This window comes from Ochlerotatus camptorhynchus, unplaced genomic scaffold (assembly GCF_037179485.1).
Source record: "Ochlerotatus camptorhynchus isolate MF236.1 unplaced genomic scaffold, CSIRO-AGI_Acam_v1.1 ptg000022l, whole genome shotgun sequence".
NCBI classification, from domain to species: domain Eukaryota; kingdom Metazoa; phylum Arthropoda; class Insecta; order Diptera; family Culicidae; genus Ochlerotatus; species Ochlerotatus camptorhynchus.
The window spans coordinates 7,927,058-7,939,764 of NW_027040514.1; the positions used below are offsets into that span (position 1 = coordinate 7,927,058).

General features: G+C 42.9%; 2 protein-coding genes and 1 non-coding gene across 3 annotated transcripts; 2 read left to right on the forward strand and 1 right to left on the reverse strand.

Moving 5' to 3' along the window:
• Window positions 1-1,224, reverse strand: LOC135704447 (transcriptional regulator ATRX homolog). Its single transcript, XM_065225916.1, is given in 2 exon segments — window positions 1-931; window positions 933-1,224. Coding segments are annotated over 2 exon segments (696 nt in total). The 5' UTR covers window positions 1,184-1,224; the 3' UTR covers window positions 1-486.
• A 5,671-nt stretch (window positions 1,225-6,895) lies between these two features.
• LOC135704452 (zinc finger protein 250-like) lies at window positions 6,896-9,603 on the forward strand. Its single transcript, XM_065225922.1, has 3 exons — window positions 6,896-7,076; window positions 7,139-9,317; window positions 9,389-9,603. Exons 1-3 carry the CDS (start codon window positions 6,980-6,982, stop codon window positions 9,573-9,575), a joined length of 2,463 nt encoding a protein of 820 aa, XP_065081994.1. The 5' UTR covers window positions 6,896-6,979; the 3' UTR covers window positions 9,576-9,603.
• Window positions 9,604-9,881: 278 nt separating this feature from the next.
• TRNAP-UGG (transfer RNA proline (anticodon UGG)) lies at window positions 9,882-9,953 on the forward strand. The gene has a single exon. It is a non-coding gene; the product is annotated as a tRNA-Pro (tRNA).
• Window positions 9,954-12,707: the final 2,754 nt, after the last annotated feature.

A 12,707-nucleotide genomic window follows, 5' to 3' on the forward strand; every position in this document is an offset into this window, starting at 1 on the left:
GTCAGCGCGGGAGCCGTGTGCGTTACTATAGGTGCGGCAGAAGGAATGTAGTCGACTCTGTCGTTCTCACGGTGTTCTTACGCATGATCCAACGTTTCGTCACACTAGATTATGCATAAGAACGTCGTGATAATGCAAGTGCTGGCTTGTTTCCTTCTGCCTCACCAATCACATTGATCACAGCACATACGATTCTCCGTCGGTTCGTGGTGCATTGTGCATTCTTTGTGCCATACCAGCAGTCCAAACACTAAAAGTTTTGGAAGGTTCTCCCTCAGTACCTGTAAGCAGTGTGATACCAGCTGACATTCGCATGGGTAGAGAAATCCGGAATATTTTCTCGCTTTTGAGCATCAACGTCAACCCGGTCTCGAATCGCATTTCCGCTTGAGGTGGCACCGTTGGCAGTAATCTATTGCGCCGTGGGAAAGACCTGCTTAGTGCACTAGTGCTGGAAAATTCTGCAAGTTCGTCATTAAAATTAAATCAACTTTTCTTCGCTGTAACGTACTCCGGATCAGACTCGCTGGTGGAACGTTTTCGTGGGACGGTTTTCGACCCAAAAAGCTTCAGTTTGAACTGCTTTCCAAAAGATTTCTGGGCAGGCGTCTTGGGACGCACGATCTCCACCGAGGCATCCGTTAGCGTGTTCGTGTCGGAGCGGATGACCTGTTTGATCGGCTGCAATTCTACCATCGATTTTCGGCCCTGCTTTTTGTTTCACTTCACACGATAGTTGAAATCGAACACGGTCGACGATCCGGCGGAGGATGCTTCGTCTTCATTCTCCGAAGAAGTCAACGATTTGATCTTTTCCGAGCTGAGCTTCTCGAGCCTTACGACCGGTTTGACTCGAAGTAATTTTTCGACGGAAGTTCCTCGTGGCAGTGGAATCTTCTTGACCAGTTCCTCCAGACTGATTTCTTCGCTTCGAAGAAACGAACGAGGAAGAACTAGATGAAGACGTGGACAGCCGTCATTTCGACGTTGGTTTCTTTCGTGTAGAAACCAGATCGGAATCGCTGTCGTTACTGTCTATTGCGGTTCGTCTTTTCTGAGATTTGCGTTTGGTCGTCAATGCAACTGACTCTTCAGAATCTGAATCATCCGATTCAATCTGACGTCTGCCACTAGATCGGCCCCTAGAACTCCCCTCTCTGCTATCGTTACCGGCTTCCCCCATCTTGCTGCTTCCACTCTTCGGGAAGCCTCGGCTAGCTTCAAAACCGCTTCCGGCGTCTTTCCGACAATCGGACGACAAAAGGTGAAAACATAGTTCTTCGAGGGAACCTCCATGCACTGATCTTGGCGACAAGTCGAACCGCACGTTGCACAAAGGATCAGATCCCAACGCTTGCAATCGTCGTAATCTCGCCCATACCGACAGCGACACTCTTCAGCGTCACACTCCGAAGGACGTTCCAACTGATCGTTGAATACATTCGGTTCCAGCTCCCACGAGGCATCCCTCGAACAATTAAAATAAAATATTCAGTATTCAAATACCGATTCACCCACCTCCGCCGCTTCGCTTAATTTTCCGGAATATAAATGCCACGCTGATGGATCTGCTGACTAAAGTCGTCCTTGTTGCACAAAGGGCAATTGAAAAAGTACCTCGCCGATTGGGCAAACTGTGCCACGTAGCTCCGATGGAACCAGCCATTCTGACAGCACGAGTCACGAATCGATTCCAGCTTCCTGTACGGTCCCATATCATCGTAGCAAATCCCACAGGCTTCGGTCTCGGAGTGTTTCACCTTATCCACCAGCGCTACGTGCTTATCGCACCACGACTGGAACGTTTCCACGTAATGCGACAGGCACTCATTCTGCATCCCACAAAGCGTATGGAATGAACGGAAGCACTTCTTCGCGCAACACCAAACGTTTGCATACCGTTCCTTGCAGATGTAACACTTTTGTCCTCGGATACGAGCTTCCTCATTTCTGATGTCCTCCTCCATTAATCCGAAGATTCCCTCCTCGTCTTCAGGTAACAAGGTACACGTAGCAGGTATAATGACTAGTTTTGCCACGTCTAGTAGCCCGGTCCAGAATAGAGCATCGCACCATCGTACCGCAATCATGCTAAAACGCGTGACATACAGCATCTTTAGCCGAAATAAATAATAAATTGAACAAAATTGGTTTCATCCGATCCTCCTTCATTCTCACCATCTCACCTTCAGCACGTCGATCGATTCGATGGATTTCGGCATGATTTTGGAGTAAATTTTCCTTCTTCAGATCGCCCTCGTCGAGAGCTTTCAGTTCCTCTACGGAGGAGCAAATGCATACCGAGTATGGCCACCCGAAAAAAAAAATAATTATGATAAAATAACGAAATTACAATGATTTTTACGGTTGAATTTCTGGCACATTATAAATTTATTGTTAAATTATTGGACGGGTGAAAAAATAAATTTCGTTTTAAAAGATACAATTCTCAATGAAAATTAATTTGATGAGATCAAATTTGTTCGAGAAAAATCAGTTTTTTTTATTGTTAAGATGCTTAACAACCCCCCTTTTTTACTGTACATTTCTCATATACCATGATTTTCGTTTTGATTTTATGATAATCAACAAAAATCTCCATTCAAAATCATTGTATTTTTATTGGATTTTTTTACGGGCGGGTCCTGTTTGGCGTCCAACAACGATATCTTCTCGGTCGCGAATGACCATGGCTTTGGTTAGGAGCACCGACTGATGAAATCTTTAGCAACAATTGCCGCCAAAAAGCGCGAGTCATTGACAGCTCAACATCGTTTATTTGTAAGCAAATGTTAACCCGATGTGTTTACTCCTAATCATTTTGGCCTAAGGTCTTTCATTATACAAAAGAAGTGCAGATAACAATGAACACAACATAGTGACATGCAGTTTGACAACAGGCTCTCCCTTTCAATTTTCGTTAGAGAAAAAGAGATAACAGGCGGTGTCCCAATAGCATCAACTACTTTAAGCTAGTACATATGAGTAGATAGTGTTGCCGTGAGGTACACTCGAAAATTTCAAATGTAAGTGCGTCAAACCAAATTTCGAGCCGCTCCGTCTGTCACTTCGTTTGTGCTTCTAGTCTTAGAGTTACCTCTATGGTAGTGCCACAAACGAAGTGACAGACGACTAAATGGCGAAGAAATCAATTAAAATAATGTGGTTCGCTGTAATAGAATTTTCTTAGAAGCTTGTGCCATCATCCACCAGATGGGATAGTATTTTTGTTTTGGTTTTGCACAAAGTTGATTTTGTGTACAATGATTATTTGACAGTGTGCAAAGAGTGTATCATTTTGTCATTTTTTTATGCATTTCTGTTTTGAGTAGAGTGAAAGAGATAGAACCAAAACATTCTAGTACATTTGGTGAAAATGCTAGTAGTAGCAAATCCAGTAGTAGCAACAATCAATACGAAACTAACGATTTTAAATTGGCTCACCACTTTAGTAGCCTATTGGTCCCAAGCAAACGATTAACGTACCCTATTCTAGTTGAAATTCTATTACTACACTATGTTTGTTTTGATTCGCTATGAAAGTTTGACAGATAACATCAGGGGTGTGTGGATTCATGCAGAACATGCAGGGGTGAGTGAAATAGCTTGGGACTGCTTGGGACCGTTGTTCTGGTACTGAGTGAGCCAAAAATAATAATTTGATTTTCTTCGGGACCCAGTGGTCTTAGAGTTACCTCTATGGTAGTAGTGTTGCCATGTGGTACAATCCAGTAGTAGTGGTGTTGCCATGTGGTACACTGAAAAATTGCAATAGCAGGTTAGTCACCAAAGTTTTCGAGCCGCTCCGTCTGTCACTTCGTTTGTGGTAGTACCAACAATCAATACGAAACTAACGATTTTAAATTGGCTCACTACTTGACTAGCCTATTGGTCCCAAGCAAACGATTAACGTGCTCCATTCTAGTCGTAATTCTGGTACTACGCACTGTTTGTTTTGATTCGCTTTTGAAGTTTGACAGACAAAATGAGGGGTTATTGGTTTTTCCTATGTTTAGAGGGGTGAATCGATTAGCTTGGGACCGAAGCTGAGCCAAAAAGTTGAGCACGTTATTTCGGGACCTTCTAGTCTTAGAGTTACCTCTATGGTAATACCATAGAGGAAACTTTTTGGCTCAGCTCTGGTACTATCTTCGGTCCCAAGCTAATCGATGCACCCCTCGAAACATAGGAACATCCACGAACCTCTCAATTTATCTGTCAAACTTTCACAGCGAATCAAAACAAACATTGTGTAGTACTAGAATTTTGACTATAATGGGGTACGTTAATCGATTTGCTTGGGACCAATAGGCTAGTCAAGAAGTGAGCCAATTTAAAATCGTCAGTTTCCACCGGTTCATTGCTCATTGCAAGACAGCCTATATTACGTGATATAGGCTGTAATGTGAACGGGTTATAATTCAAGCTGATGTATGAAATAATGATGTTATAGCAAAACTCAGATACAATATTACATCAATGGATGTAATTTTGTTCGCAAAATCGATGTACATCGTACAATGTGATATTACACAACCGATGGATTGACCTGGTTGCAGCAGTTTCGATGTAATATTCAACAACTTTTTTTGCTGTGTACTCAATTCCCTTGCGTTTGCCCACCACAGTGTACTCAACAGATGGCGGTAATGTTTTCAATGTGTTATGTCTGTTTGTCTGTGCTTAGATCATTCTGTAGAGGGCCAGACACCCCCATTAGCTATGCGCCTTCTTTCGAAGCTTTTCCAACATCGTTCAAGCCATTTTCTGAACAAAATCTGGAATTCACAGCATTTCAATAGCTGAACAATTCTATTTTGTTTACAAACAAGACCTACGTCTAATATATTAAAGGGATAAACGGAGTAACCAGACAAAAACATCGATGAATGTCGATTAATTTTTGAGTTACAGTAAGTTACTTGCGAGTTTCTCGCTGCAAAAAAGCAGCTCAGAGCAAAGCTGTCCCACCCCTTGGTTTTTATATATCATCTGAAAGAGCTTCGTTTTCTGAGCACAGCGATACTCTTTTTCGAACCCACACACTTTCATCTCGATTTTTAAATCAAGATTTAATAAAGGCCGTTCGCAATGCTGTTGTATTTTATAAGGACTGTTTCAATTTGAAACTAGAACAGAAACGCACCTCTCGCAATGCTGAGTTGCAGTTTCATTATTCGAGCACTATTTTGCACCAGATTTGCAACTGCTCGACTATTCTGTTTTATTTCTGAGCGAGTTTGAAACACGATTGGAACTCTGTTTCAAATTTCTTTGGATGTGTTAGAGATGTTTCAAGAGCTTCACAAATAAAAACGGAGAATTTCGTAGAGAACAGTAAAGTTTATGGAACTTGATGATTACAAACATCTTTTAGAACTGTGCGTTGCGCTGATCGTGTTGCAGTTTTATTTTTGACAGTTTCAAATTATAGAATTGACGAGTAGTTTAAAACAATTTTGAAACTCAGCATTGCGAACGGCCTTAGGTGATTGTTGCAAATGTAATCGTTCTTATTTAAAATAGTTCCAGTGTACCAAAATTGATAAAATTTTGGGTTTGAGTATCATTTTAGGCTGTGAACCATTTGCCGAGTTAAATTTAACTCGTGGTTAAAAGTGACATTTCCAAAGTTATTTCTTATGTTCGAAAATCCCTGTGTTACCTATCGATCGGTTTTCGAGCAGAACCAGAACTGAGCCAAGGTTGTCAAAATTTAACTTCTTGTCGGTCAGAAATAACCATGCTCGGATAGCAGGGTTAATCGACAACTTTCCATTTGTCAAATTTTAACCAAAAGTTAAAAAAATCCACCTTAGGCTGTGAACCATTTGCCGAGTGACATTTCGAAAGTTATTTTCTATGTTCGAAAATCCCTGTGCTGTCGATCGATCGGTTTTCGAGCCACGGTTGTCAAAATTTAACTTCTTTTCTGTCAGAAGTAACCACGCTCGGATAGCAGGGTTAATCGATAACTTTCCATCTGTCATATTTTAACCAAAAGTTAAAATAATCCACCAAATGGTTCAGAGCCTTAATGCAGATTACGAATATGCATTTACCTCCATAAACCTAGTATACAGATCGAGGCGAAACGAAATTTGAAGCACGCGTGCATGTGAAACGAAATCGATCAGTTTACACCTCAGGTGAAGTGAAAATCTGACAGATATGCTCTTTCTCGAAACGTCAACTTTTCGCTTAGTTGCTACTCTTTTCGCGAGCACTGCATGCGTGAAAAAAGTTAATGTAAGCGAAAAAGATGCGATTCACAATGCGATCTCGAAAGTGGTTGAATTTTAACATCGGAAGAAATTCTCTGATAGAAATTAACCACTTTATTCGAGCACTTAAAATGACGTTTACTACCATACGAACATTGAAATAAAACATCATTTTGAGATTTTTTCTTGTAGAACCTTGAGAAAAGTAGCCAAAATTTGTGCGTTTCATAAAAAAATAGAAATTAGCTGGTCCAGTTTTGTGAAATCGCTGGTAGAAAGTCACGCCAAAACTGCTTGACAAAGTGGTCAATTGACCACTTTATCAAGCAGTTTTGGCGTGACTTTCTACCAGAGATTTCACAAAACTGGACCAACTAATTTCTATGTTTTCATGAAACGCACAAATGTTGGCTACTTTTCTCGAGGTTCCAGGAGAAAAAATCTCAAAATAATGTTTTATTTCAAAGTTCGAGTGGTAGTAAACGTCATTTTAAGTGCTCGAATGAAGTGGTTAATTGAAAGTGATTAAATTTTAATCATCGATGAGTAAATTAATGCTTCCGTGCACGGTACTAAAATACCGGCTTCTTCGTTCACGCCTGTCAAAAATCAAACTGCAGATTGGTTGTTATTATTTTTAGTTGTTGTCTTTTCTCCGCTTCGCGGCTTGGTTCACTGTTTATCTTCGTTTTATACAAAAAAAAAAATTATTATTGTTTATGAATCCTTATTTTCCTTGCTAAAATTAAGCAAGAATGAACCATTCCGGAGACTTCGTAGTGTACAGTTATGCCCTTGGTGATCAGGCGTGTACCACGCTCAATCCGGCGAATATTGTTCAGGTCATTCCTGGTGAGCATAGACATCAAGATTTTAAATTTATCGAGTAATTTTTAACGTGACTAATCTTTTAGCCATCATTCAAGCCAATTGCCCAACGATCCGGATTGTGGAAAACATTCAAATACGACCCCCTACGAAGCCACTCTCGGTGCAGCAGCTCTCGTTTGAGGAGTCATCCCCATATCATGCTATCAAAAGCGACGCAAATGCACCCCCTTCAGTCCTGGTGCAGGAAGGCACGGCAGCCTTCCCGACGCAGTCTACTAACGAAAACAACACAATTGCACTTCAAATTCCGGCGCCTCAGCCGGAACAAACTCCGTCAACAATACAGGAGAAAAAGATTCGAAAACCACCGACGAAAAAGGCGATTGCCAAATTGAAACAAATGCAGAAGATGAAACCTCCGGATCCGGATTTGGATCTCGACCCTCCTGTCCCAGCCAAAGTAAAGCAGAAGCCCTCCGGAATCAGATCGAAGAAAGGCTTTATCTTCGAGTGCGATATCTGTGATAGTCGCTTCCTGGCTGCCACATCTTTGAAACTACACAAAACTGGCCACCGGTATGCTGATGCAGAGGAGAAGAAACCGTGGGTTTGTCGCTTCTGCGGTCGACACTTTTCCCATCAGCAAACGCTGGGCGATCACGAAAAGGTTCACATCGACGAGTATCGGTACAATTGTGAAGCTTGCGGGGCCAAGTACAATTCCAAAAGTGGCCTTAGGAATCACTTGGCCAAGAATGAGGCATGCAACGAGAGCTTCCGCGATAGGAAACTTTTGAGGAAGAAGGAAGAAGAGGACGAAAAGAAGTACGGGTGCGACGTGTGTGGCAAGAAATATCGACACCGGAAGTCGATGGTGGAGCACCGGAGCTTGCATTACAAGAGCAAACAGCACAAGTGTGAGAGATGCGGGGCAATGTTCGAAACAACGGGCGGGTGGAGGAAGCACAAGGCCAATGGGAGGTGTGAGTTTTCCAAAAGTAAGTTTAAAGATGCCGGGGGTGATAACGGCGAGGAGAGTGTCTTTATTCCGGAGGACAGAAAGAAGTTTTTAGAGCAGGTCAAGCAGCTGGAACAGAAACAGCCTGTGCAGGTGAAGAAGAGATGTATGCCGAAGCGGAAACGTAGGACGAGATATAGTTCTAGCGATGACGATCGGGAGAGTTTGCCGGAAGTACGGGTTGATGAGGAAAAGCCTTTGATTGAATTAGTAACGATATCGGAAATTGTTACGGTCGACGGAAGCGAGCTTAGTACAGTGTCGAATGACGTTCTTCCAAGCGAGAAAGAAGTTCAATTGGAAACGATTAGCGTAGAATATCTAGAAATTAAGGATGAAACACCGAGTGGTGATGAATCTGTTTTGTGCTTTGTTGATAAAGGAAGTTCAGAAAGTCCAAAGACAGATGTTCAAATTTTTCCGGAAAGTATTCCGAATGAATCTCCTGAAGCTGCTACATTAGAAGATACAGACACAAACCCTACCAAAGAAGATCTCGAGGAGAAACCTGCGGAAGAATCTCGTGTAAAGAAACCGCGTAAACCTAAAATCCACCAGTGTCCAACCTGTAACAAAATCTTCGCCCGGAGCTTCGTCCTTAAGAACCACATGCGAACTCACACGGGCGAACGCCCCTTCCTGTGTGACACCTGCTCGAAATCCTTCAGTGATTTGGCTACCCTAAAAGGTCACCAAGTCATCCACACCGGCGAGAAAGCGTTCTCCTGTTCGGAATGTTCTGCTCGTTTCGCTCGGAAGAGTGGCCTTCGAAACCACATCACCGTCCACTTCAATCTCCCATGCGACGAGTGCGATCAAAAGTTCCCCTCCAGAAAAACCCTGATGCGCCATAAAATCAAGCACCAAGGAATCCGTCCGTTCCTGTGCGACATCTGCTCGAAGGATTTCCGCACCAAAGCCGACATGCAGGCTCACCTGCGGATACACTCCAACGAAAAGCGGTACGCTTGTCCGATCTGTTCGGCCCGGTTCAACTGTCCGTCGACGCTGCGAAGGCACCGCAATGTTCACGCACCGCCGGAAACGCGACCCGTCTGCGAAAGCTGTGGAAAGTCGTTCTCTTCGCAGCAGGCCCTCCGGAAGCACGAAAACATCCACAAGAACCTGAAACCGTTCCAGTGCGATGTGTGTGCCAAGTGCTTCCGGGTGAAGGACCACCTGCGTATCCACCAGCGGTCGCATTCTGGCGAGAAGCCGTTCTCCTGTGAGCTGTGTCCGAAACGGTACGGGATATGGTTTGGGAGCAATATTGATATTAACGGATTAAATTTGAATTTGGTTTTTTTTTTAATAGATTTGTCACGAATGGAGATCTGAGAGTGCACCTGCGGAGGCACACCGGCGAGAAACCGTACAGTTGTGATGAGTGTGGGGAAGCTTTCGTCGTAACGGCAGGATTGTACAGGCATATGCAGCAGTCGGGCCACCAGAGTAGTAAACCGCAGGCTATTATCGTTCCGGAAGTCAAGCGGGCCACGTGAAGGTTTAGGAGACTGTGCTACGGAAGGTGAGTGTTTATTGATATTTATTCTTTTGTGGAAACATTAGTTCGAACGAAATCGGTGTTGACATTTGTTGTCTAAGCATGCCGAACGATCCATTTTAGAAGTTGAAAGAATTTTAGAAGCAGTTAGCAGTAGCAATAGGCCAGTGCACCTATTATTTCAACATTGATAAACAGGAAGTTCCGTACATTTACGGAACAATTTATCAATTCCTACGGATTTGATTGCCAGTTCGGTGGACAGGCAACAGTATTAGTTTGGAACATGAAACTATTTGTAAGTGGCTCAATGGTCTAGGGGTATGATTCTCGCTTTGGGTGCGAGAGGTCCCGGGTTCAAATCCCGGTTGAGCCCGCATTTTTTACCTAGATTTTTACGACCAATCAAATTGATATTCTGTTATAGCATTATTTATTCCCCCATGATTTTACGGATGTATAAGCTTTTGTCTCATTGAACAACTGTACAATATGTTACAACTGCTCAATTTAATGAACGGGATGATTTCCTTACAAATTTATCCGCGGTATAAGTGTTCTACTAGATGCATTTCAACAGTTATTAATTGAGAGCTTTCGATGCCTGTACCATTTTTGCATTAGTATAATTGTGTGGCAAGTACAATCATACTCTATGCCCAGGGAAGTCGAGAAATTTTCCAACCCGAAAAATTCCTAGACCGAACCCAGCCACCTCCAGCATGATCTTGCTTTGTAGCTGCGCCTTTACCGACTGAGTTAAGGGAGACCCCTTTTTGACGTAGACTACGTCTTACAGGAAGGTTCAGGGGGTAAATTGAAAATCTAAAATTGCGGCCATCACGAAAAGGTGTTAGGTTTTGAACGCGTATAACTTTGTCATTTATAGATGAAATTAAAATTCAAATACACCAATCGACAGCAAATAACTTTACGAATTTGCTGAAATTAATACTTTTCTAATTTTCAATAAAAACGGTTGACAAAGCACAAATAAAAAGTGATAATTTTATCCCTGTTTTTATGAAATAAACGGCGATAACATCTCTCAACCTGTCACCTATCAGGAACTGAGCTCGGACCATTATTCGGTGGTGGCCGAAGTAGGTTCCTCGGCCAATAGGTTTCAAGTTTCCCGGCGAAATTACCATCGTTTCAACTGGCAGCAGTACCAGCGCCGACATGCAGGCAATCGACTACGACGTCCTACCGGAGTCGTTCGAAGAAGTCGATCGGTGTCTGTAAACCATCGAAGAGGCAATATCCCGTGCCAGGGAGCAACACGTACCAGCATCCAGACAGGTGAGTCATACTCTGAACCTTGACAGCCCAACCAAAGATCTTATCAAGCTCCGTAACACCATTCGTAGGCAGTTCCAGCTTTCTGTGCTACCCCTTCTTGAAGACCAATGTCAATAGGCTAACCAAAATTATCCAGGCCAAGGATGTTGGAGCTCAGAAACAACAAGATTCGCTCTCTCCCAGATTGTGCAAAGCCATTTTGGAAGATGACCAAAATTTTGAAAAATAAGTCGAGACCGATCATTCCGCTTTCCTCTGTTCTTGGACCCATCCCTACTCATAACCCCAGTTGAAAAGGTCAATGTTCTTGGCCAACATTTTGTGATTTCACATAATCTTGGCCAAACCATGGTGAGCCCCCATGAGCCTGCAATACTGGAGGCAATGTCTAGAGTCGCTGAAACCCCCGTAGTAGTGCATGATGATAGTAGAATATCTGTTGATGAGGTGATAGCAACTGTTAGCAACCATCGTACCGTTATCTTCAAGAGCTGGAAGATTTGTATCAATCCAGCTAAAACACAAACCATTCTGTTTCCACACTCGAATTCACCTCGGCTTGTTCCGCATGATAACGCCAAGGTCTACCTTGAAAGCACTCTCATTGAATGGTCGAGTGAAGTAATCTACCTTGATATCACCCTCGATAGCAAATTGCTATTCCGATCCCATTGTGGACAAGACATCCACCAAGTGTAACATCTTGATCAGGTCGCTCTACCCTCTGATAAACAGGAAGTCCGTCCTGTCCTTCAAAAACAAGCTTGTTGTCCACAAGCAGATCATTCTGCCGGCTATTGAGAATGGTATGCCAATCTGGGAGAGTTGCCACCACCTACAACTTCAGAGGATTCAAAACAAGATCCTCAGAATGATCCTTAACATCGCCCTTATTCCAGCTTTATCTAGAAATATTTAAAAAAGAGAAACTCAATTCAGTGTCAACATTTCAAAGGGGCGACAATCCAGAGCTGTTCCAGTAGACGGAAATGGGCGAGGTACCTAGGTAGCTGGTTAGTCTCGTTGAGACAGCAATCAGAACGCCTCCACCGCGGGATCGGTCAGTTCTAAAAACGGAATAAACTGATCCGAATCCAGCCACGTTTCCGTCAGTACGATAAAATCATTTTCAGTCTCCGCAAAAGCCAAGAAAAACAAATCGATTTTAGTCCTCAGTCCACGCACGTTTTGAAAATAAATCCAGGTGGCATTCGAGGAGTGATCCTGCAGTTGCAGGCCGGAATTGTTGTTGTTTTGCTAGACAGCAGCTCTTCCGCTTCGCACCTCCGTCCTCCATATGTTGCTGGTGATGCGAAAAGTGAGATGATTACATTAAAGCCCTACAGTAAAAGAATGGACGTCTGTCAAAAGTTGTTCCATTCGAATCGTCAAAATGCACCGCTTTGCTCGATTGGAACAGCTTTTTCCCAGTGTTGTGGTGATAGTCGTCCATACTTCCGGAGAACTTTGAGATTTGGGCGTAATTGCTTTTGTAAACAAACCAGTCAATCGCTGATTTCTCGCAAATAAAAGCACAATCTCGCGAACAAACTATACCAAATGATATAGAGGAACCATTCCTCTACCTCTTTGTGTTGTTAGTTTTTTAGATTGAGCTTTAATTCGCGAGAAATCGGCAAATAACGTGTTTGTTTACAAAAGCAATTACGCCCTAATCTCGAAGTTCTCCGGACTTTAACAAATAAGGTTCCCGTTTCACCTGTGGATACAATACCTAACGATTTTAAATTGGCTCACCACTTGACTAGCCTATTGGTCCCAAGCAAATCGATTAACGCACTCCATTCTAGTTGACATTCTGGTACTA